The sequence below is a fragment of the Ovis canadensis genome, chromosome 6, assembly GCF_042477335.2.
Source record: "Ovis canadensis isolate MfBH-ARS-UI-01 breed Bighorn chromosome 6, ARS-UI_OviCan_v2, whole genome shotgun sequence".
In the NCBI taxonomy this organism is placed as follows: domain Eukaryota; kingdom Metazoa; phylum Chordata; class Mammalia; order Artiodactyla; family Bovidae; genus Ovis; species Ovis canadensis.
The window spans coordinates 34,955,148-34,981,826 of NC_091250.1; the positions used below are offsets into that span (position 1 = coordinate 34,955,148).

The following is a 26,679-nucleotide window of genomic DNA, read 5'->3' on the forward strand; positions in this document are numbered from 1 at the left end:
TTGGTTTTCTGACAGTGTTGTTTGCTTTTTCCTTCTAGATCTTCATTGTGCTAAATCACTTGGAATTCAACTTTGCATGCTCTTTTCTGTATTGAATTGAAGAACTAGACCTTTTATCTCACAGCTTTCTTTCCTATTCTTTTTTTTTTTTTTTTTCTCTTCATTTCACGGTCTTTCAAATTTAATTTTCTTTAGGTTCCTGTTCAGATCACCTGGAGCTTTCTTTTTTTTTCCCCTGAAAGTGATGGTATTCATTTGTGGTAGTTTAAATTTTGTGTTTCAGGTCATTCTATATAATGCCACCACCTCAGTTTGAGCTTCCAAGAAGTGACTCACAACATCCTGCCCTCACACTTCACATGGTTGCCTGCACACCATTGTTCGTCGTCTCTGCTCTCAGCAGGCCAGACCTGACCTTCCCTTGAACCAGTGCTTACTGGGAGTTTTTCCTTTTACTGGATCACCTCCTCTGAAATTTTTCCTGCCTTCTGCTCTCATTTTTCTACCTTTGCCATTTTTCATTTTCACCAAACCTCTATGTAGTCATCACCATTTCCGGTCCGTTTTTTACTTTACTTCTTTTTCTTGTCTTGGTTTGCCATCTGAGAAGGAAATGGCAACCCACCCCAATATTCTTGCCTGGTAAATCCCATGGACAGAGGAGCCTGGTGGGCTGCAATCTGTAGAATCACAAAGAGCTGGACGTGACTTAGCCACTAAACCACCATCACTACCATCATTTTGTGTTTACTTTCTTCCTTGTCTTAGAACTCATTTTGCAAAGATATACATAGTACCCCAATTTCCTTTAAAAACTAATCTCTCCTGAAATAACCTTATCAAATCCCCAGCCACTTGTGAGCCCAGTTGTGCCTTTCTCTGGTTCCTCTCACGTTGTTTCATCTAGAAAGAAAGAGTTTGTTGATCTGCTACTGTGTCAGACAATGTGTCAGTCGATAATTAACTAATGATTACATTAAAAATGTATGGAATAACCTTCAAAACTGTGCTGACTTATCCTAAGACAGTTGATCTGGTGGAAAATAAAAATTCCATCATACTATATATTGTGCTCATGAAAATTTTATTATTACTAATCTCAGCAGGCCCCATGATGTTACAAACAATCGCAAGTTGATTTTCAGTTCTTACTCCATAATCGTGATTCAGAACATTTCTACTTTTCTCCAGTTTCTGAATTCAGTTTCAGAGACCTTATGTTTGAGCCAGACTGTCAAGACAGTTTGTCCCTAGATCCCAGTTTCCCCTAAAATTTCTTTATATCTTCATCCAAGCTTTTCCTTCTGCTAGCCTGTGTCAGAAGAAGGATCAGTTCTTTTTGCCAAAGGTAAACCTTTCCAGCTGTTTTTCCTAATGCACAGGGGAGAAATCACAAAATGAAGATTGTTATTTGATGTATTGTCTTCTAACACATTTATCTTGTTATTCTAGAGATCTGATTTTTGTGTAGTTAATAGTTAATATAGACTTTGAAAAGCTCTTTTCAAATATCATTTGTACTATATGTTAATATCTTTAGTGAAGTATGTTGTTTTGTTACCAAAATGTTATATTAATCAAATCTAAAGTGCATTTTCTTTTTTCTTTTTTCTTCACTCAGAGAGGTTGGTGGTGGTAGCTGAACACTGTGAACGGAGTCTAGAAGACTTGCTCCGTGAAGGGAGACCCGTGAGGTACTGTGTGTGCTATCAGGACAGCTAAATGAGAAGCAGAAATTGGCAAACAAAAAGGCATTTTTCCTAGAAACCGCAGGGTCTCAGTTCCTCCTGTTATTTGTTTAATGATAAAATCCGGTTGTAAATTTTCATTTTAGGAAAATTAATGCAAAGGCCTCATAGAAATTCATCATTGACATTATCCAGTGTTCAGCTTTTGTAGGCATTCTGCGAAGTACTTGACAAAAAGTTACCAAAGAGGATTATGTGAAAACTTGAAATCTTTTTAGTACTAAGCTTTTCTTTAACATAGCTGAAGTTAAGAGTATTTTCCAGAGACAAGTACCTGGTAACTTCTCACACAGTAGGGGTATTCCTAGGAACATGGTGTACTGTATTAACTAAGGCCACATTGAAGAATAGAGAGAAATACTAATCATGGCTTGAATGGAATCTAATCATGCAGTTTAAATTCGGTTATTTCAATGACATATGAAATTTGCTTTCTATCTCAGGCATTTTTGGCAAGAAAAATGTGTGATCTAAACTTTACTGTAAATGTACTATTAAATGAGCTTCTTCACTGATTTTCTGAAATTATCTTAAAATCATGAAAAATATTTTTAATGAATAAAATTGTACTAAAGGAATGAAGATTGCTTATCTTGAGCTTTTATATGATTGTAATTATCTATCCTACATTGAAGAAATATTCCTATTCTTTGTCAATATTTTTTAATCATTGCTATCTTATAGATAATGATACATCTTTTTCGAGGGAGGAAAAATGTGTATCTTAATAAATGGTAGTAATTTAATAGCAGCAAAAGAAGTAAGTTGAATAAAAGTACTTTCATTGCTACTTTAAATGATTAGGTTTAAGTGGTATCTGGAATGCAAGATGCAGATATCAAATCCACTATTGCCTCACTTGCTTTTTTAGAAGTCTAATGTGACCATAGTAATAAAAGTGGCTTTTCTGTATATTAACCATGACTTAGTAAATATGTTTTTATAAATATAATTTTTGCATGTCACAAATCTTTGATTGTATTTGTTAAAAACCATATTGCTCTTTGCTCACCAATTTAAATTTATACTTTAATTTATAGGCCATCTATTCTAAAATAAAAAAGAAAAGAAAAATCTTCATGAAAGTTCAGTTCAGTTGCTCAGTCATGTCCGACTCTTTGCGACCCCATGGACAGCAGTACGCCAGGCCTCCCTGTCCATTGCCAGCTCCCAGAGTTTACTCAAACTTATGTCTGTTGAGTCAGTGATGCCATCCAACCATCTCATCCTCTGTCGTCCCCTTCTCCTCCCCCCTTCAATCTTTCCCAGCATCAGGGTCTTTTCAAATGAGTCAGTTCTTTGCATCAGGTGGGCAAGGTATTGGAGTTTCAGCTTCAACATCAGGCCTTCCAATGAATATTCAGGACTGACTTCCTTTAGGATGGACTGGGTGGATCTCCTTGCAGTCCAAGGGACTCTCAAGAGTCTTCTCCAACAACACAGTTCAAAAGCATCAATTTTTCGGCACTCAGTTTTCTTTATAGTCCAACTCTCACATCCATACATGACCACTAGAAAAACCATAGCTTTGACTAGATGGACCTTTGTTGGCAAAGTAATGTCTCTGCTTTTTTAATATGCTGTCTAGGTTGGTCATAACTTTTCTTCCAAGGAGCAAGCATCTTTTAATTTCATGGCTGCAGTCACCATCTGCAGTGATTTTGGAGCCCCAAAAATAGTCTGTCACTGTTTCCAGTTTCCCCTTGTATTTACCATGAAGTGATGGGGCCGAATGCTGTGATCTTAGTTTTCTGAATGTTGAGTTTTAAGCCAACTTTTTCACTCTTCTCTTTCACTTTCATCAGGAGGCTCTCTAGTTCTTCCCTTTCTGCCATAAGGGTGGTGTCATCTGCATATCTGAGGTTATTGATATTTCCGGCAATCTTGATTCCAGCTTGTGCTTCTTCCAGCCCAGTGTTTCTCATGATGTACTCTGCATAGAAGTTAAATAAGCAGGGTGACAATACACAGCCTTGACAAACTCTTTTTCCTATTTGGAACCAGTCGGTTGTTCCATGTCCAGTTCTAACTGTTGCTTCTTGACCTGCATACACATTTCTCAAGAGGCAGGTTAGGTGGTCTGGTATTCCCATCTCTTGAAGAAGTTTCCACAGTTTATGGTGATCTATACACTCAAAGGCTTTGGCGTAGTCAATAAAGCAGAAATAGATGTTTTTCTGGAAGTCTTGTTATTTCTGTGATCCTGTGGATGTTGGCAATTTGATCTCTGGTTCCTCTTCCTTTTCTAAATCCAGCTTGAACATCTGGTTCACGGTTCATGTATTGTTGAAGCCTGGGTTGGAGACTTTTAAGCATTACTTTGCTAGCGTGTGAGATGAGTGCAGTTGTACAGTGGTTTGAGCATTCTTTGGCATTGCCTTTCTTTGGGATTGGAAAAAAAACTGATCTTTTCCAGTCCTGTGGCCACTGTGTCTGCGTGGCACTGGAACAAGTGGCAGTGAGGAAATATCCCACATCCAAGGTCAGGAGTGGCAGCTGCTCTTAGCTGGAGCAGGTGTAAGGAGATACCCCACATCCAAAGTCAAAGAAACCCCAGTAAGAAAGTAGGCACTGGAGCAGCTGTGAGGAGATGCCCCAGGCCCAAGGGCAAAGGAGAATCCCCAGCAAGATGGCAGGAAGGGCGAATTTGCGTTTAGAATCAAACCCTGTTCCAGGGTTTGACGCTGGAACAGCGTCCAGAGACGCTCAGAGGGCTCAAACAAACCTTGTGTGCACCAGGACCCAGAGACCCCACAGAGACTGAGACTCCTAGGTAGAGGAGCCCCTTAAATTTGTGCCCAACAGGTATCGCATTTGCCTCCTTGTAGTCCCGCCCTGCCTTGTTATTAGATCAAGAAAATGCATGTCCAACAAAATATTTGCACAAGAATGCTTCCAGAAACCTAGAAGCCCCAAACTGGGAAGAATTCAAATATTCATCAATGGGAGATAGGTAAGCAGATCGCAGTATGTTAATCAACAATAAAATGGAATCAACTACTGATGTACACAACATGATGAACCTTAGAAATATTATGGTGAGCAAAAGAAAGCAGATACTAATGTCATATTCTTCTATTTATATGAAGTTTTAAAACAAAACTCATCTACGATGGTAGATATGAAAACAGTGCTTGATGCTGGTTGGGAAGTGGGAATACAGGAACTGATTCCAAATGGCCTCGAGGGAACTTGCTGGGGAATCGAAATTTTTACATCTTGATTAGGTATTACTTATACAGTACATATTCTTGCAAAACTTGTCAAAATTCACTGACATGTATGCCTTAAGAACATGCATTTCACCTATGTAAATTATACCTCAAAAGTTTTTAAGAGACTGTTGAGATATTTTCTTGGCTTGGATTGTGAGTCTCTCATATAGCAACAATATTTGTTGTTAATGAAGATGCTTCATCCAGTGGCATACTTTTGTTTGTTTGTTTGTTTTTTTGCTAGTTTCTATAAGAAAAATTAGTGTGAATTAGTTATTGTTGAGTAACTACTTCAGCACTTAGCAGCTTAAAACAATAATAAGCATTTATCAATTTATATAATTTCCCTGGGTCAGGAATTCAGGAATGTTTAGCTGAGTGGTTTTTTAGCTCAGGATCTCATGTCATTGCAGTCAGTGTATCAGCTGGGGCTGTAGTCATCTGAAACCTCCATTAGGGATTCAAGATCTGTTTCTAAGTTAGCTCACTCATTTGGTACCGGTTGTTGACAGGAGGTTTAATTTCCTCCCTGTCTTGAGGGCCTTTCTGCAGACCTCTTGGCTGAATTCTCACAGTATGGTGGTTGACTTCTCCTAGAGTGAGTGAGTGAGCAGTCTAAGAGATGAGAGGAAACAAAGTGGAACCTGCAATGCCTTTTATGACCTCACCTCAGGAGCCACACATCACTATATCTTATTGGATAGAAAGGTCGGCCATTAACTCTATTCATTTGGGAGACGACAACACAAGAATGTGAATCCTAGGAATCCAGGGGGATTGGAGGTCATCGTAGAGGCTGGCTATCACAGAAGTCTTGAAGATCATACAAGTATTAAAAAATCTGGGGGCGGGCAATAGGAATGAAATACTAAATCAACATTAACACTAACTGAAAAATAAAGTTCCTAAAATTATTCAGTACTCATTTAGGGCACTTGGAATGGAAGAAAGGAAGACGTTTACACCAGGAAGAGGGGATAAACAATTAAGGGAATATCTAGAAGTACCAGAGGACATAGCTCTGCTGCAACTGGAATTGCTTTACATCATCTAAATTGATGTTACCCAAGGCCTTACGCTCCCAGCCATTCCTGAGGACTCTGTAAACCATGAGCAGGGTAGTTCTCTGTAATCAGGATGGTAGTAACTGTAGGATGTTCCTTCTGATCTCCACGTTTCCCCTCTGCCCATATACTGATATGTTCTTCTTGGACTTACTGAAACAGCTGAAGGAGAGAGAAGCTGATGAATCAGAAGACAAATTTCCGTTTTCATCATTTTAATCTCAACTCTGTCCTTTTACTTTATTTACATTTGCATTGTATAAGGACACAATTGCCATTGTTTTACCAATAGATTATATCCATTAGCTCATGAAAAGTTTTACTTTTCTGTTCCTGTCGTTGTTTATCCTTGTTTTACAGATAATAAATCTCATAACGTTAAATACCATTAGTCTCAACAGTGTACAGGTATAAAGAGGCCACCTTTCCTTAATGCCTTTGTATATGTCTTCATGAGGATGAAATGTTATAGGTGGATGCATGTTCTTTGAGTAGTTAGTGGAACATCAATAGAATTAAATGCAAATTTCTTATTGTCTTTCATGCTATTTACATAGTCTTTCTCATTTATTTAAAAGAGAGTCTGTGATAGTCTTACAGATCTTTGTAATTTCTTCACGTGAGATATGTTTAACATTTATGTGAAGTACTTTTTAAAATCATTTTGGCTCTAGATTAAAATTCAGTATTTCCCTTGCTTGTTTTGGAATATAACATTCAGCACTTGCCACCTTTGAGTAAAAATGCTTCTGTTGGGTTCAGTTCCAAGTTGTTATATGATCTATCCATCTAAGTTAGCTTTGTTATAAATTATTTGACTTTCCACATATTTGGATTAATTTTGTCTCCAGCAACAGAGCTGTTTCATGTGCAGAATTGATGTGCGACAATTTTAATCAATTCTATAACTTGTTTACGGAAAGTGAGAAGATGTTCTTATGGCTTATAAATCAGTTCTTTCCCTTAACTGCCAAAAGTAAGCATCTTGCTCCTGTAAGAAAGGCTGATGAAAAGTAAACAGGAAATCTATTTAGATGGGCTTGCTATGTGAGACCCATGTTTTTTACTTGTCCATCTGTCTCTGTTGCAAAACTGTAAGCATCCACTTGTCTGGTAGCTCAGTTCAGTTCCGTCGCTCAGTTGTGTCCAACTCTTTGCGACCCCATGAATCGCAGCACGCCAGGCCTCCCTGTCCATCACCAACTCCCAGAGCTTACCCAGACTCCTGTCCATCGAGTCGGTGATGCCATCCAGCTATCTCATCCTCTTGTCCCCTTCTCCTCCTGCCCCCAATCCCTCCCAGCATCAGAGTTTTTTCCAATGAGTCAAGTCTTTGCATGAGTTGGCCAAAGTATTGGAGTTTCAGCTTCAGCATCAGTCCTTTCAAAGAATACCCAGGGCTGATCTCCTTTATGATGGACTGGTTGGATCTCCTTGTAGTCCAAGCTATTTGCAGTTAATTATCCAAACTTAAGCATCATTTAAGGCATTGATCTTACTGGATTTATATTTTAAAGAAAATTTTGCATCTTCCATAAAATCATTGGTTCAGGGAATAGACTAATGAAAACTAGAAACTTAGAGTAAGAGTCTGGTGTCAATTTACTCACTAATTTTTTTCACAATAAATTTAGTATCTTTAAAGCAATATGTGTACTAAAACATTATGGTAGTAATTTGTACCACAACTATTGTAATTTAAGACTATCTGAAGTTTTCAGATATCACTAGAAAATTGTGTTCTTTTTATAATTTTAATAGCCATAAAATGCTTTCAAGAATTCATGTTATCCAAACCAAAGATGATAATTTGTACTATGACTTAGAGCTAATTAATGAGTCAGTCTTTTATGAATTAATGTTATTTGTGAGGTTAGTTTGCTAACTTGGCTTGAAAGTGGAAACTCACCATTTTCTTTAGAATCTGTTCAAGCTTGAATCAAAGGAAGTAATTTTTGGAGTTTGCTGCTCTCTTTTCAGTGGCTTTTAAAAGTTACTTGTGCCAGAGTTCTCTCTCGCCAGTATTCTCTCCAGTTTCAGTTAAATGATCAAAATCATTTTCTGGAAACATAGAAGCATGGAATTCAATTAAACTCCTATAACCAGTACATTTCAAGGAAAAAAAAAAATAGTGTTTGAAAGATTTGTTTGAAGTCATCTCATATCTAGTGCCTGTGAATCTATTTAATTGCTACCCTAAAGCCAGATTCAAGATACTGAAAAGTGGAAAATCTTAAACTATATCTCATTTCTAAAATATTTTCCAGAGAATATTAAAAAAGAGATAACACCTTTGTCACTCCCATTAAAGTAAGTGTGAGGAAAATGGTTTACCTTTTAAGTCTAGGTGTTATTTGGAAAGTATTTCCCATTTGTGTTATTCAGAGCAGGTACTTTTTCTTAAACTATAAAAGCGCCAGCAAGTAGAGTTCATAGACAGATATTCAGCAGAGTTTTGGCACTTGAGGTAAAGTTCCTGCATTGTCCTTAAATTTGCAAGTGAAGGCAGGGTGAGTAGTGCAGGCATATTTCTTTAATAAAAGGTAGTTTGTCATATGTTTTCAGGGTTATGGCTTTGAACATTTACCAAAGAAACATCAGCATTGCAGAGGTTATATGTGAAACTTTGATGGGAAGCAGGCTGTGTCTGCAGTTGCTCACTAGCTTGATGGAAAACATGATCTGACTTACTCAATGAGTGAGTTTTATTTGCCCCTATTAAAAGACTGCTCACTCACTGACTTAGATATTCCAAAGGTTTTTTGAACACATTCTAGAATATGTTCCACAGATGGATAATGAGCCACAAGTCATTGTCATCAGAAATAGGTAGTAGATACTCTTATTTTAGAATATAACCTGATAGTAGAAGTTAAGACTTTTGTACATATTTTTTGCATTCAAGGGCCCTAGTGTCGGAATGCATTAGAAATTACAGTAGAGTCAAGTAACTTAGATATTTATATAATTGATATTTATTTTACTTGTTTTGTTTAAAGACAGATTCTCCAGGCAAGAATACTGGAGTGGGTGGGTTGCCATACCCTCCTTCAGGGCATCTTCCCAACCCCTGAATCGAACCCAGGTCTCCTGCATTGCAGACAGATTCTTTACTGTCTGAGCCACCAGGGAAGCCCTAGAGACAGAAAATAATGCCCAGAAAAGATGCTTTTCACTCAGGCATGGCATCTTGCAGCTATCTTCTACTTTCTCTCTCTTTTGTACTATTTATACCGTTTGTCACTGAGTATTGTTCATACACCCTTGGCGATATTTCTTATAACTGCTGTCCTCTACATTCTTTACTTCAGGCCTTAATTAACAAAGAGTTTGACTATTGCGTTGCAACATACTCTTAACTGGTCTTACTGCCTTTAGTTTTTCCACACTCCATTTACTTCTACTTTCTGCTGCTATAGCAGTGTTGTTAAAGATCAGTGCATGCTAAGTTGTTTCAGTTCTGCCAACTCTTTGAGACCCTATGGACTTTTGCTTGCCAGGCTTCTCTGTCTATGGGATTCCCCAACAGGAATGGATTGCCATTTGCATTCCTGCTAAAAACGTCTGATGGCTCTGTGTGTGTGTGTTTGTGTGTGTGTGTGAAGAAAATGCATTTTATAGCCATTGGATTTGCCTTCAAACTCTCTAAATTATTTCCAAAGAGTGTCTGAGTTTCTCAAGTAGTTTTTACTGTTGCCAATATGTGATTGAAGAGATTAAGTGCCACAGAATTAAAATGTACCAAGAATACCAAGCTGTCTTTTTGCCCAGTGGTGTATCTCCAGTCTTTGGCACAATGTACATGACATTTCTTTGAGTAATTCACTTACCTCTGTCCCCTTCTATACCATATCACTGAACCAAAGCAAAAACTATATTTTCTCCAAGTTCCTTCTTTACATTGTATCTCTAATTGTAAGGTACCTTTCCCCTTCTAGCTTATAATTATTTTCCTGCAGTTATTTAATTAAGGAAGATATAGCTTCCTTTCCTTTAATTAACCGTACATTTTAACATGCATACAATATTTTTAAATTTTTCTGTCATCCTAAGTTGTTAGCATAAGAGTTTACGTATAGGTAACGTGTTATAAGTTAACTGTTGAATGAACTAGTTCTTTAGTTTAGTCATGGAGTTGAATTCTGGTTCCCGATTATCTTCCTTTTAATCATGTGTCATAATTCTGTTTCCCAAACAAATGAGTTTTGGTGAAAGTATGATATAAATGTATCTTAACAATGTATTCTTTTATTGGAAATACATTAATTTCCAAGATGTTTTGTTTTCTTTAAAAATGGAGGGCTTCCCAGGTGGTGCTACTGGTAAAGAATCTGCCTGCAATGCAGGAGACATAGAGACGCAAGTTTGATCCCTGGGTCAGGAAGATCTCCTGGAGAAGGGAACGACTACCCACTCCAGTATTCTTGCATGGAGAATTCCATGGACAGAGGAGCCTGGCAGGCTACTGAGGTCATAAAGAGTCAGACACGACTGAGTGATTAATTTTTTTTTTTTTTAATGGAATGACTAGAGGAGACAAACTATCGATTTCCTTTCTCATGACTCTGGAGAGTTCACTTCTAAGCTCATGCAGGTTGTTGGCAGAATTCAGTTCCTTGCAACTGTAGGACTGATTTCCCCATTTTCCTTGATTACTATCAGTGAGGGGCTCTCCCAGCTTCTAAAAGTCATCTTCATTCCTTATCATGTGGCTGTCTCCATCTCCAAAGCCAGCAATGGAGAATATCTCTTATATCACATCTTGCTCATTGCTGGCTTATTCCCAGTGTTTGTAGAATTTAGTTCCACACACTTGTAGGACTGAGATCCCTGTTTCCTTGCTGGCTATTGGCCTAAACAGCCATCTTAGCTTCTAGAGGCTCCCATCATTCCTATGTCTCTAACCTCTAGATCCAGATTTCAAGGACTCCTGTGATGAGTTCAGCTACACCATAGAATATAACATGATCATTAAAGTAAAATCTATCCTATTCATCATCTTGGGGATTATGCCAGGTGGACATCAGAAAGTTTGCATTTGGGGAACCATGTCAGAATCCTGTCTACCACAATTTGGTTAGTAAAAATTTGAGAAAAAAATTTTAATTTTATAGCAAGTGTCATTTGGCATTCTCTTTTGTATTAGTAAGTTATTTTGGCTGAGATGGTGGAAACTGTGATGTGTCTGGGGTCACCAGTTCCCAGCTTCAGTGATTCAGTAGAAGCACTCACAGAACTCAGATGTTATTTTACTCATGGTTTCATTATACTCACTGCAGCAAAGCAGTACAACGCGAAATCCAACAAAGAGAAAAACTATAGGGCAAGATAATGGTGGAAACCAGGCCCAAAGCTTTACAGTTTCTCTCCCAGGAGAGTTGTAGAAGATGTACTTAATTTCTCCAACAAAAAAATTGTGACAGTATGTGCAAACTATTGCCTATTAGAGAAACTTGTCTGAGCCTAGGAGTGAGGAATTTTATTGGTTGGTCACAGAGGTACCTAACACCTGTGTGACTGATTGCAGTTAATGATGCTTCAGACCCCCCCAGAAGGAAAGCAGGTGTTCAACATAAATCACATTGTTTGCACAAGCTATTTAGACAAGCTGGAGTGATTCAAGGCCTCACATGGGCAAAACTTATCAGTTAAGTATTCCAAGAGCATAATTCCCTGAAGCCCTAGGAAAATAGGCACCTTTGAGAGAATGTGCAAGATTTGAGATTGATGAGAGATTCCTCTTTGAGGAAGTATTAAAGTAGATTTTATAGCTACTCCAGTAATTCATGAAATATGTTGTGACTACAGACCGATGGTTGCTGGTCTTGTTCAGTTAGGGTTGTGTAGACCCTTTTTTTCACCTATCAGCAAAATATTAGCTCTCCTTTGTTACTGAAACATATTGCCACAAATGTAGTAGCTTAAAACAACACAAATTCATTACCTCATGGTTCTGTAGATCAAAAGTCTGTTGGGTTTGGGTGGATTCTCTGCTTCAGGTCTGGCAAAGGAAAAATCGAAGTGTTGACAGGAGTATATTTCCTCCAGAGGCCCTAAGGAAGAATCCATTTCCAGGCTTATTCCTGTTGGTGGTAGTATTTAGTTCCATACAGATGTAGGAACAGGAGTTGCTCTTAGCTTCTAGAGGCTACCACCATGCCCTGGCTCGTGGCCCCATTCCATCATTTTCAAAGCTAGTAGCAGCAGGCCCACTCCTTCTGAGGCTTTGAATCTCTGACCTCTTTGGCCACTCGCTCTGACTTTTCTGCTCTGCTTTTCTACTTTAAGGATTCATGTGATTACTGTGGCCCACCTGGAAAATTTGGGGTACTCTCCCTATATAAAATTAGCTGATTAGCAACATAATTCCATCTGCAAAGACCCTTTACAGCTGCATCTAGACTGGTGGTTGAATTAAAACCCTGGTGACAAGAATCTTGGGAGGATTCTGTATACTACATTCTTTAAACAAGTAATTACCAAAGTTTTCCTGCCTCACTTGTATCTGAATTCCATATTGTTAGTTATACCTCAATTTCTGAAAAGATAAATGAGGGAATTCCATGGCAGTCCAGTAGTTAGAACTGTGTGCTTTCATTGCTGTCTCCATGCTTTCACTGCTGTGGGCCCAGGTTCTATCCCTGGTCAGGGAAGTAAGATCCCACAAGCTGTGTGGCATGGCTAAAAAAAAATAAAATAAATGATTAATTAATTAAGCAATAATCCTTTCAACAATTATAAGCATGTTTAGTGAAGTGAAGTCACTCAGTTGTGTCTGACTCTTTGCGACCCATGGACTGTAGCCCACCAAGCTCCTCCATCCGTGGGATTCTCCAGGCAAGAATACTGGAGTGGGTTGCCATTTCCTTCTCCAGGGGATCTTCCTGACCCAGGAATCGAACCCAGGTCTCCCACATTGCAGGCAGACACTTTAACCTCTGCACCACCAAGGAAGCCCTGGTGGTGTTATTGTCAAAAGAATTTTTTTCTGAGTCATTGAGGTTGTCAGTTATGTTAAGGAAAAAAATCAACCTTTAATAAGGTTTCAATTCAAACTGTCTTATATGCCATTTTCCAGAATTACAGTCAAGAGTAAAGTAAACCCTTTGTTTGTTAATATAAAATTCCTTTTGTGGAGAGGGAGCTACTTCAGTGTCTATGTACAAAAAGACTGGCTAGAGACCATATAAATATGTTGACATAGAGCGCTGACCTGTTGTTTTCCACTAGAAACATTTTTTTATTTTTAGGCCAAATGCATCTTCAGTTGAAAGTTTCAGTGAAGTAATAGGTGCATGCTATTTTGATAGTAAGCATGAGCGAGTGCACAAGAGTAAGGAACTAGAGTAAGGAAGGGAAGAGAAGATGGGGAATATTTGTAATCGAGATTATAAACTCATCTGAGGTCAGGCAGGTAATTTAAGTGAGTAAAGTATACCAAACTGAAACTGGGTTAAACTGGGAAGCAGGTAACATTGAAAAGAGGCAGCTAATCTTCATTCGGGAGCTGCAGCCTCGTGTTGCCTTGTGAGAATGTGTCCTGGTGTTACCGTCTCTTTCAGATTTTCTAAAGGACTTAGATTCTGGATTCTTATATGAGAACTTCTGAATTTCTTAACATTTTCAACTAGTTAAAAAGTTCTAAAACACCGTGATCCAAGCAAAACAAAGTAATGAGCTAAATTTGGCCAATGGGCAGCCAGTTTAGAATAGCTGGTCTAAGAATCTAGGTTATTGCTGGCAGATACTTTATGGGTTATCTGATTTAAATGAATGGGGGTCATGGTGAAAAGAAGGGAAAAGTACTGGTGTTTCTTTTTAACTTTTAAGAGTCATTCACTTATTTGACACATTGGAAAGAAAAGGTGAAATATCTGGATTTTCTAATTTTACTAGTGTGGTGGGAATTATATACTTGTAAAAGATTGTTTTTTGTTTTAATAATAGAATGATCTGAGAATGATAGGACCCATCTGTGTTGGAAATTATTTTCACCTATGAAAACTTTCTGCTTTAAAAAAATCTGTATAGCCTCAGTGGTCAACTGTCACAGCATTTTTTCCATTTACTCATTGCTTTGCCTCTTATTAAGCAAATTAATTCCTTCAGTGAGTGAGGACATTTCAGTAAACTAACTCAAGAGATAGGAGTTACACTGACTTTAAGAGAACACCTTGAATTTTATTCTGTGGTATTATTTTTACCCATGAAAAGCAAAAGAAGGAGCAGATAGTAATGAAATTAACCAGTCCAGTTTCTATTGGGAAATGTTTGAAAAGCAGAAACTGCTGAGTTGATAAATTATAAGATGTCAACACATAAAAGAACACAAATAAGTACTTGCAATAAGTCTGTAAGAAGCTCAGAGGGTACTTTTTATTGTCTTATTTTTATCTTTTTTTTTCTTTTACTATTTTTTTAAATGACTGTGGTAGTGGTTATAATATACATCCTTAATTTATCATAGTCTTCCATGAATTAATATTATGCCAGTTCATATATAATGTCAGAATCTTATAATGATATTCACCACCCTATTCACCATCCTCCTATCCTTTGGTATTGTCGTCATACATTTTACAGTCTATATTAAAGACTTTGAGAAATAGGAAAAAATTTTTTTTTCATTTAACCACATATTTACCATTTCCTGAACTCTTAATCCTTTCTTTTGATCCAGGTTTCCATCTGGTATCATTTTTCTCCAGTCTGAAAAACTTCCTTTAAAATTTCTTTTAGTTCAAGTCTGATATAGGCAAATTCTTACAGACTTCAGTCACCTGAAAATCTTTATATATATATATATGATATATATATATGATATATATATATGATATATATATGTGATATATATATGATATATATATATGATATATATATATATCTTTGTCTATATATATCACCTTAAATTTTTTCCTGGTTAATATTTTATTATTAAAAATTTAAAACATAGCAAAGTTGAAAGAATTGTACAATATACCTATATCCTACAATTAACATTTTTCCATCTTTTGCCTTATCATATAACTGCCCATCACACTACCTGCTCATTAACTCATTCTATTATTTTGATGTGTTTCAAAGTCAATTACACTATCAGTGAACTTTAACCCTTTCAGCATATATATCATTGAGTATAATTCAGTATGTGTTTATGATTTCTTTTTAGGTAAAATTTATGTTCAATGAAGTACAGAAACTTGTGTATCGTTTGATGGGTTTTGAACAATAAATGCATCTGTGTAACCCCTTAGGTCACTACCATCACCCTAGAAATTTTCCTAGTGTCCTTTCCCAGTAAATCTTTGCAATTCACCCTACCCTTACCTCCCAGAGGCAACCACTTTTCTGAAGTTTCCCCCTAAGATTAGTTTTGCTTATTTCAGCACTTTACATAATTAGAATTATACAGTATAGACTTTTCTCTGTAAAGGTTCTTTGTTTTACCCAAATGTTTCTAAAAGGCATCTAGATGGTTTCATGTACTTATCTCATTCCTTTTGTTATTGTTGCAATGCATTATATTTTGTTAATATGTATTTAGCAATTATCCCTTTATGAACTCCTGGGAAATTTCCAGGTTTTTGGCTATTATAACAAGTTGCTGTGAATGTTCTCATAAATCTTTTTTTTTTTTTTGTAGGCAAATGTTTTCATATCTCTGGGTATATATGTAGCAGTAGAATTGATGGCTTATATATGTATAAGCATATGTGTCTGTATATGTATTTATATAAGTATATAATTAATACTATTAGGAACCACCAGACCTTTTTCCAAAGTTTTGTACCTTTTACATTTCTGCTTACAGTGTATGAGGGCTCTAGTTCCTCCATATCCTTGTCAGCAGTTAATGTTTCATTCTTTAATCATTGTAGTGAGTATAAAGTGGTATCTCACTGTAGGTTTAATTTACATTTCCATGATGACTAAAGATGTCGAGTGCTTTTTTGTGTACTTATTTAGCATTCATATCATGACATACATATCTGTTCAATTTGAGGGATCACATTTTTAAGTGGGTTATTTGCCTTTTTATTACTGATTCATAGTCATTTTTTTACATTCTCTATATTCTCCATAAACATGCTTTGCTAGATATTTTTTGCAGGTATTTTCTGCCAGTATGACTTGCCTATTCTTAAGGTGTATCTTAATAAACAGAGTTATTATTTATAATGAAGTCTAGTGTATTGATTTTTCCTTTCATGGTTATTGTCTTTTGAGAAACCTTTACCTCTTCCCAAGTCATAAAGATATTCTCATATGTTTTCTCCTAGAAGCACTATAGGTTTTAGATTTTATGATGGATCTTTGATCTTTCTCAATTTAATATTTGTATATGGTGTTAAAGTTCAGTTTTTGCCATATGGATGTACAGTTGTTCCAACTCTGTTTGTTTAAAAGATTTTACTTGTCCCATTGGATTGCTTTAGTGTTTTTATTGAAAATTAAATGGCCACGTAATTGTAGGTCTGTTTCTGGCCTTCTACTTTGTTTCATTTATCTCTTTTTCTGTCCTTATGCCAGCGCCATACTGTCTTAATTATGCTAACTTTATAGTAAATCTTGAGTCAGGAAATAAAAGTTTCCAAACTTTGTTCTTTTTTTTCAAGATTGCTTTAATATTTTCGGTTGTTTGCATTTCCAGATATATTTTATAATAAGCGTCTCAGTTTCTGGAAATGTCTGTTGGAATTCTGATTGGGATTGCATTGTATCTACAGAACAATTTGGGAACAACTGACATCTTAACAATATTGTCTTCCAATAAATGAACATGTTCTCTCCAAATTTTTAAGTCTTCTTTAATTTTTCTGAGCAATATTTTATAGTTTATAATATAGATTTCTTGTTCTTATGTTAAATATATTCCACAGTATCTTAGGTTTTGTTGTGATTACATTTATTACAAAATTTTTTATCTTCCTTGTTCTGCTGACTCGTGTATAAAAATACAAGCAGCATAGGAATAATATATAAAAATACAAACATGAAATAGGTCAAGAAAAACATAAGGCATGAAGATTGTAAGAACAATGAAGCAGAGGAAGTATAAAAAGGGAAGGAAAAGTTGGAAACATTGCTACTTAATGATGATATAGTTCTTTATGTGGAAAATCCTAAGGAGTTAAAAAAACTACTCTTTGAATTAACAAGAAGTTTAGTAAGGTCATAGAAAAGAAAGCTGATATGAAAATATCAGCAATAAGATGTTCGAATACGTTGCTTGCTTAGCAGTTAATTAGCCAAACTGCTTAGCCTCTAACTTTTTTCTCAAGTGTTGTTGATTAAATCTTCAGAGACAAAACTGACATGCTAGTTTCTGTCTAGTGATCATCTGAGAGGAGACGTTGGAAAACTGAGATAGCCAGTGTGTTTGCAGATGCTTCCTTAATGTTTTAAGAAAGGACAGTTATTTGTGACTGAATGGAGGGTGATCTTATCTCTTTGTGAATATGGATTCCTATCATAATTGCTAGGAGGGTCAGAACTTTTCTCAGAGAGCAAGCTGGGATCTGATCAATTTCTTGAACACATACTTGATTTGAGCCCCAGTGGACAGCAAAATAAAACATGGGAGAAATTATCTTTGTTTGAAAACAGATTTGAGAGTGGAAGTTGTCAAATGTCCTTCTCTCTCATAGAATAAGCCAAATGTGTCCCTCATAAAAGTTTAAAATTTGAGCAAGTCTGCAAGGGTGATCTTGTCAAAATAACAAAACTATCCCCCAGATACCTAGAAGAGTTAACTTGTCAAAAGGCGTTTTTAAAAATTATTCATCTGGATGTCACCTAGACTCTCCAAAACGATTTCAGTTTTTGGCATAATTAAAGGTTAGAAGTTCTTTCAAACAATGATTGGCCAAAATTTCTTGAAGCTATTTCTGGATGGAGGGTCATGTCATCAGTATGTTAAAGGACCACTCTGTACAATGTCAGCAGGCATACATCTAGTTCACATAAAATCTATTCAGGTTAAGGGGAGGACTATCCCTCACTCTTTGTCTTTTTCTCTCAAAACAGATTTTTGCCATGACAGAGTGGACTATTTTTGTTAATTCTTAATCTTACGAATATATTTCCTTAAAGGCTTTTTGGGGAATGTTAAAAGCCTTGAGGTAATGTTTATGTTGTATAGTTTAGCACAGAAGTGATGATCGTCTGTGTTGTCAAAAGCAGATGGTGTGTCGAAAAAAATCATTCAAAAGATTTATTAACAGATACTGACTGATAGTAATTATGATGATGGTCAGTGGTATGGTAGTTATAACGTTTCCTTTCCTCCTTTAAATGTTAGCCTGTAAAAATTATATCTTTAATTTTTAATTAATAGGCAAAAATTAACTTATAGGCAAATTATTAGGTAATTAATAGGCAAAAAGTTCTAGGAGTCTAACTGAGCATTCTTTGCATTTTTATTAGGATATGTTAACGCTTAACACCTTAACCCTAACCCTTGATACATACTGAGGGCATGATATATATAAAGAGTTGAATAAGTTAATGTTGGCAGCACTTTTAAGAGCTTTGGGACATTCTTTAAGTGGGGCAATTTTAAATTTAAAACAACCGTGTCATTCATAAACAAAAGGGATACAAAAAAGGAAGGGATACAGTATTTATTAAGTATATACTAGATTCTAGTTATTTTGCTATATAATTTTTATAGGTAATTTTCAAGTTATTGGGGCTTTGGTGGTAGCTCAGGCAGAAAAGAATCCATCTGCAATGCAGGAGACCCAGGTTTAATCCCTGGGTTGGTAAGATCCCTTGAGAAGGGAATGGCTACCCACTCTAGTATTCTTGCCTGAAGAATTCCATGGACAGAGGAACCTGGCAGGCTACCGTCCGTGGAGTCACAAAGAGTTGGACACGACTGAGTGACTAACACTTTTACTTTTCACTTTAAGGTTATTAGTCCTAGTTAGTGAGTAATCTAAGGTTTACAGAATATGAAATGTCTGCTGAAGTCACAGTGTAGCATAAATAGTGAACTGCGCTTCTAAAAGTCCTGTTCTTACTGTAGACTTTCTTAGAGCGTACTCCAGAATCTCTTTATGAGGGGTACTGTTCAAAAAGCACAGTTATTTGAGAGAATGAGCGATTCTAAATTTCCAAGTTCAGTGAGTCCTGTCCATTAGTTATCAAACTATCTTGATGGCTCTGTGAGGATTTCTTTGTTTCCTGGCATTTTTATCAAACTAGAAACCAGAGAACCCTGTCTTTCCACTTTGTCACACAAAGCAGCAAGCAAAATTGGTTTCTTTATGACAAAAATCTTTTGGTGTAACTCATGTCAAAATGAGTTCTGGTGTAAGATAATTGGAGTGGGGAAATGAAAACTGCATGTACTACAAAAGAATATATGTATAGAGTTTATGGGTTTTTAATTCCGTCCAACCAGTCCATTCTGAAGATCAGCCCTGGGATTTCTTCGGAAGGAATGATGCTAAAGCTGAAACTCCAGTACTTTGGCCACCCCATGTGAAGAGTTGACTCACTGGAAAAGACTTTGAGGAATTGGGGGCAGGAGGAGAAGGGGACGACCGAGGATGAGATGGCTGGATGGCATCACTGACTTGATGGACGTGAATCTGAGTGAACTCTGGGAGTTGGTGATGGACAGGGAGGCCTGGTGTGCTGCGATTCATGGGGTTGCAAAGAGTCGGACACGACTGAGCGACTGAACTGAACTGAACTGGCCTCCTCAGTCACCTATTTTAATAATTCACAAATGCAAAGTTTAAATTAAATGATTTCTTTATCCTAAATTATTCAGGACCTCAATGGGGCTGCTGCTGCTGCTAAGTCGCTTCAGTCATGTCCGACTCTGCGACCCCATGGATGGCAGCCCACCAGGCTCCCCTGTCCCTGGGATTCTCCAGGCAACAACACTGGAGTGGGTTGCCATTTCCTTCTCCAATGCATGAAAGTGAAAAGTGAAAGTGAAGTTTCTCAGTCGTATCCGACTCTTAGCGACCCCATAGACTGCAGCCCGCTAGGCTCCTCTGTCCATGGGATTTCCCAGGCAAGAGTACTGGAGTAAGGTGCCATTGCCTTCTCCTCAAAGGGGCTGCTGCTGCTGCTGCTGCTGCTGTTGCTAAGTGGCTTCAGTCGTGTCTGACTTGTGACCCCATAGAGGGCAGCCCAACAGGCTCCCCCAACCCTGGGATTCTCCAGGCAAGAACACTGGAGTGGGTTGCCATTTCCTTCTCCAATGCATGAGAGTGAAAAGTGAAAGTGAAGTCGCTCAGTCCCGTCCTACTCTTAGCGACCCCATGGATTGCAGCTCACCAGGCTCCTCCATCCATGGGATTTTCCAGGCAAGAGTACTGGGCAGGACTAGACAAAAATAATAATGATGATTGTAACAACATTGTAATACTTTGTGCTAGACATTATCCTAAGCACTCTGTAATGATTGTCTTTTTCTTATAGGAGCTCTATGATGTAGTTTACTGATATTACTTCCATTTGATTTAGAAGGAAAGTTAGGCTCCTATGAGGGATCCTAGAAGTTAAGTAATTTTCCCTTGATCATAAAGCTAATAAGTTGTAAGAGTTCTAGATTCTCCCCTAATGATGGCAAAATGTTCATCTCTCTTAATTTCAAATCCTCTCAGTCTTCCAGAAAGGAGCAAGCCATTGTTATTGGTTGCTATGTAAGACCTAAGATTTTCAATCAGAACAGTTATTACAGCCAGAAGAAAACAATTGTCAAAGGCCTGATTCATGTTTCCCCTCCTAAAGGCAGAAATGTGAGCTGAGGAGTGTAGGAGAGAGTTAGAAACTAAAATGAAAATTTTAAGTTAGCATTAGAAGAAACGGGCAGGTTACCAGAAAGGAAAACAACAAAAATGTGTACTGCATTTCAAGGATAAAGTACCTGCTGTAAACCTCAGTTATTATATCATTACCTGGAGCTCAAACTCTCTCTTGATTTCTCCATCCATGCTGTTAAACAGAGAAGCAGTATAGTGTGGTGGTTAAGGACATGGACTATAAGATCAACCAGCTGGATCTGAGTCAGCTCTACCATTTACTCACTTCCTTGAGTGCCTCTATGCTTCAATTTTCTTACCTTCTAGGACAGTGGGAAGAATTAATGAACTAATGGATGTGAATTATTTATAATAGCATTTGGTATAGTATGTAGATATTGTACTTGATATAATACAAATTATCTAAGTGTTCCTATTAGTAGCAGTAGTGGTAATAGTGTTATTATAGCTACTGTGCATGCGTGCTTAATCACTTTAGTTAGGTCTGACTCTTTGCAACCGTGTGGACAGTAGCCTGCCAGGCTCCTCTGTCCAAGAATACTGGAGTGGTTTGCCATTTCCTACTCCAGGGGATCTTCCCGAAACCTGCATCTCTTACAACTCCTGCAATGGGAGGCAGTTTGCTTACCACTAGCACCATCTGTGGAGAAGGCAATGGCACCCCACTCCAGTACTCTTGCCTGGAAAATCCTATGGACGAAGGAGCCTGGTAGGCTGCAGTCCATGGGGTCGCTAAGAGTCAGATACGACTGAGCGACTTCCCTTTCACTTTTCACTTTCACGCATTGGAGAAGAAAATGGCAACCCACTCCAGTGTTCTTACCTGGGGAATCCCAGAGACGGGGGAGCCTGGTGGGCTGCTGTCTATGGGGTCGCACAGAGTCGGACACTGAAGTGACTTAGCAGCACCATCTGCGAGGCTTATTGGATATTGTTATCAATGAGCTTTGCCTGTGGATTATAGCCTTTCTATGATGACTAATTATGATGTAAATTATGATTAGTCTACTCAAGGATTATTCTATACTTCTTCATTAAGTACATATATATTTCAGATACTGGGCTAGGTGCTAGTGTGTCTGAGATGAAAGTATAATGTCCTAGTCTTTAAAGAGATTGCTAGTTAGTAAGCAGACAGAGTTGTAATAAACAATTACAAAATACCATTTTTTGAAAAGTACTTATGAGAGGTATATGCAAGTTGTCTCGATAGGCAGAGTTCCTTGCAACCAGGAGAATCCAGAAAATTTTTACTAGGAAAATAATGGTTGTATTGAATTTTTAAGGGTAGTTAAGTATTATCCAAGTGGGCCAACTAGAAGTGCAGAGAAAATACCACGTGCAAAAAGACATTGATATGAATCGAAAGCATATGAATAAAGTAGGGGCAGAGGGTCCTAGTAGCTAAGTACCCTAGTAGAGGGTCCATGAGAAAGCAATGAGAGTATTCTCCTTATTTTCCTGAATAAAACAGTTTTGGAGGGTAGGAGTGGGCAGTCTTGTTTAAGATGGTGAGTCTTAAATATTGGTGCTAATTCAGACAGTGACTTAAGATGAAAAAGTAGTGATCATATGAGGAATGAGGGATTTCCTACTAATAAGCTCTTCCCACATTACCTAGAAGAGAGATTATGATTTTTCTCTGCTCTAGTCGTCTACATCAATGAGAGTTTCAGCTCTCTTCTATCGGCAGTCTAGTCAATGCATTTGATGTGAGCTTGCTATTAGTATCTAATCATACTTTTTCTGTTCATATATTAGTTTATTCACTAGCTAGTTATTTTGTCAGTTGTCCATGTTATTTGTCTTGGTGATAGGCCACAAAAAAATCATTTCTGTTTTTTACACCATTTACTTCAGTTTCAAATGTAGATAAGTACTTCAAAATTGTCATGATAATGACAGAGCCTCCCCAATTCTGGCACAAACATCTTAGACAAACCCCACCTCCTAATTTTCATGTTCTGATATTCTTCCTTATTAGTTTATGCCCATAAATTTTAATTACTTCTCCCATAACAACATTTTTAAGAATATGAGACTCCTCAGAAATCTGGGACTCCTTATTGTTCTTCATTTTCTTGTGAAATTTTATGTTCAATGTGTCTGCATTTTTTCCTGGTAAAATACTGTACTATGCTGAGCTGTGAAAAGTCTGAAAGAGAAAATGTCCTTCAGCAGATGAGTAGATATATGTATGACATCCACTCCAGTGAAGTACTGTTCATTAATACAAAGAAACAATTTGCTAATGCAGGAAATAACATGGGTAAATCTTAAGAGCATCATGTTGAGTAAAAACAAAATAGGTTTGACACAAAATGATGCTGTATCATTCCCTTTATTTGAAATTCTTGAAAAGATGTACTTAATCTGTGATAATAGAAAGCAATTTGTTTTCATCCAGGTTTAGGATATGGGATTGGCTGGGAAGGGGAACAGGAGAACCTTTTGAGATGATGGAAATATTCTGTTTCTTGATTGTGGCAGTACTTATGCTAGTGTATACATTTGTCAAAACGTACGTTTCTGATGGTATGTTTAAAATGAGTATATTTTATTATACATAATTGGTATCTAAATAGGGGCTTCCCAGGTGGCTGAGTGGTAAAGAATCTACCTTCAGTGCAGGAGACATGGGTTCAATCCCTGACTGGGAAGATCCACCAGAGAAGGAAATGGCAACCCACTCCATTACTCTTGCCAAGGGAAATCCCATGGACAGAGGAGCCTGGCAGGCTACAGTCCATGGTGTTGCAGAAGAGTCAGACATGACTTAGCAGCTAAACAACAACAAAGTTCATTTAAAGAAAAGTATTAAGCAGAAATTATCCTGTTATAATCATGCCATGATGGAGAAAAACAAGTCATCTTGATGTCTTGCACATCTTTCTAGCTAACTATGTTTGTTTCTATAACTGCTGCTACTAATTTCCAAACATTGAGTGGCTTAGAACAACAGAAATGTATTATCTCACAGCTCTGAAGGTCAGAAGTCAGGAATCAAAGTGTTGGCAGGGCCTACTTACTCCCTTTGGAATTTCCTGGGAAGAAGCTCTCCTTGACTTTTCTAGTTTATGGTGTCAGTATTCCTTGGTTTCTTTTTGGCTTATGGTCACATCACTCCAGGCCCTGCCTCCATCTTTACATCTCGTTCTCCTCTCTGTGTCTCTCTCTTATAAGGACACTCAACATTGGATTTTTATAATGGGATAGTCCATGATGATCTCGTCAAATGCAAAGACCCTTTTCCCAAATAAAGTAACATTCAGTTTCCAGTGATTCAGTTCAGTTCAGTTCAGTTGCTCAGTCGTGTCTGACTCTTTGCAACCCCATGAATCACAGCATGCCAGGCCTCCCTGTCCATCACCAACTCCCAGAGTTCACTCAGACTCACGTCCATCGAGTCAGTGATGCCATCCAGCCATCTCATCCTCTGTCATCCCCTTCTCCTCCTGCCCCCAATCGCTCCCAGCATCAAAGTCTTTTCCAGTGAGTCAACTCTTCACACAAGGTGGCCAAAGTACTGGAGTTTCAGCTTTAGCATCATTCCCTCCAAAGAAATCCCAGGACTGATCTCCTTCAGAATGGACTGGTTGAATCTCCTGGCAGTCCAAGGGACTCTCAAGCATCTTCTCCAACACCACAGTTCAAACGCATCAATTCTTCGGCGCTCAGCTTTCTTCACAGTCCAACTCTCAAATCCATACATGACCACTGGAAAAACCATAGCCTTGACTAGATGGAACTCTGTTGGCAAAGTAATGTCTCTGCTTTTGAATATGCTGTCTAGGTTGGTTATAACTTTTCTCCCAAGGAGTAAGCATCTTTTAATTTCATGGCTGCAATCACCATCTGCAGTGATTTTGGAGCCCCAAAACATAAAGTCTGACACTGTTTCCACTGTTTCCCCATCTATTTGCCATGAAGTGATGGGACCAGATGCCATGATCTTCGTTTTCTGAATGTTGAGCTTTAAGCCAACTTTTTCACTCTCCTCTTTCACTTTCAACAAGAGGCTTTTTAGGTCCTCTTCACTTTCTGCCATAAGGGTGGTGTCATCTGCATATCTGAGGTTATTGATATTTCTCCTGGCAATCTTGATTCCAGCTTGTGCTTCTTTCAGCCCAGTGTTTCTCATGATGTACTCTGCATAGAAGTTAAATAAGCAGGGTGACAATATACAGCCTTGACATACTCCTTTTCCTATTTGGAACCAGTCTGTTGTTCCATGTCTAGTTCTAACTGTTGCTTCCTGACCTGTATACAGATTTCTCAAGAGGCAGGTCAGGTGGTCTGGTATTTCCATCTCTTTCAGAATTTTCCACAGTTTATTGTGATCCACACAGTCAAAGGCTTTGGCATAGTCAATAAAGCAGAAATAGATGTTTTTCTGGAACTCTCTTGCTTTTTGGATGATCCAGCAGATGTTGGCAATTTGATCTCTGGTTCCTCTGCCTTTTCTAAAACCAGCTTGAACATCTGGAAGTTCACAGGGGAATACAATTTAGGCTACATCAACTAATATTATTATTCATTAATATAATGCTTCTCTGTGACTTGGTAAAAAATATAACTGTCCTCCAATTTCTAAACAGTATTCTCGGGTCATTATGGGATTCCATGAGTGAAAGCTTTCTCTTATCTCTCTTCTAAAAACATTGTGGAATGAATCTGATCTTTCTTGCATTATAGTAGCAAGACCTGTGACTAGTTGAAGGTTAGGAGAAACAGACAGAACTAACCTATTTAGGCAATCTAACTTAGGACAAAAGAGTTAAATAAGTAAACGAAGCTCTGAAGAGTTTTGTTGATACATTAAGTTTGAGAAGAAAGCCCTGACTGTTAAAGTTATCTTGCCTTGTTCTGTCTTCTCTATGGATGAAGAACCTTACAAAATTGATAAAAGTAGTTAAGAATAAAATTTGATTATTTTTGGATTCTTTGATTAAAATATGATTACTGTATCATTTCAACTGCTGATAAATAGAATAGGAAATTTTCAAAAATCATATTTCTTATAATTTCAATATGCAGACCAGCATAGCATTGAACTAAACATTTCAGTTTGATAAATTTTTGTTTGCAGCAGCTATTTTATTAAAGTGTATACAATGCAGGCCCTCTCCTGTTCACTGGTGTGATGAATTGGGGGTGGGGTGACAGATTGTCTAAAAAATGTGAACTGTTGATCCACTTGAAGAATATGAATTGTTCTCAAATCAAAATTCTGAGCAGTAATAGTAATATATTCATTCTTTGTTCATACAGTTATATGTAAATAAATTGGAAGTTTAATTAAAAAAAAAGAAAGCCTTTGAAATGAACTAGGGTGTGTGTATGTATGCATGCTAAATCACTTCAGTCATATCCAGCTCTTTGCAAGCCTATGAACTCTAAGCTGCCAGGCTTTTCTGTCCATGGGATTCCCTGGGCAAGAATCCTGGAGTGGGTTGCCATGCCCTCCTCCAGGGGATCTTCCTGATCCAGGGATCAAACCTGCATCTCTTAGGTCTCTTGCATTGGCAGACAGGTAACTATGGTGCAGATCCAACCAAATACGAACCATCATTGGTTCTGTCTTAGAGAAAAGTTACAGTTTTATATCATCCCAAATGCTTCCTGGGCTTGGCAAGTGGACCTTATTACCCCGTGCCAGTATCAGTATACACTGATGAAAAAAAAATGGTTTTGGAGTTTTCTGTGTCAGGATAGTAAAGCTGCTCGGGAGAAGAAAACATTGATGGGGCAGAAATACACCCAGATCACCCTGGGTCCTCCAGTTCTGCTTATCAAATGGTGATTTTATTCTTACAGAGAAATTAGAAAATCTTTCTTCTGATTGTGCTGTGTTTTGGAAATAATT

The 26,679-nt window shown here is 37.6% G+C and overlaps 1 protein-coding gene across 1 annotated transcript in view; it reads left to right on the forward strand.

The window, feature by feature from the left end:
* Positions 1-26,679, forward strand: part of TBCK (TBC1 domain containing kinase) — a 212,855-nt gene that overhangs the window by 15,954 nt on the left and 170,222 nt on the right. The window contains exon 3 of the mRNA XM_069593562.1: positions 1,622-1,694. Coding sequence (XP_069449663.1) covers positions 1,622-1,694 — 73 coding nt within the window. The remainder of the gene's footprint in view (positions 1-1,621; positions 1,695-26,679) is intronic.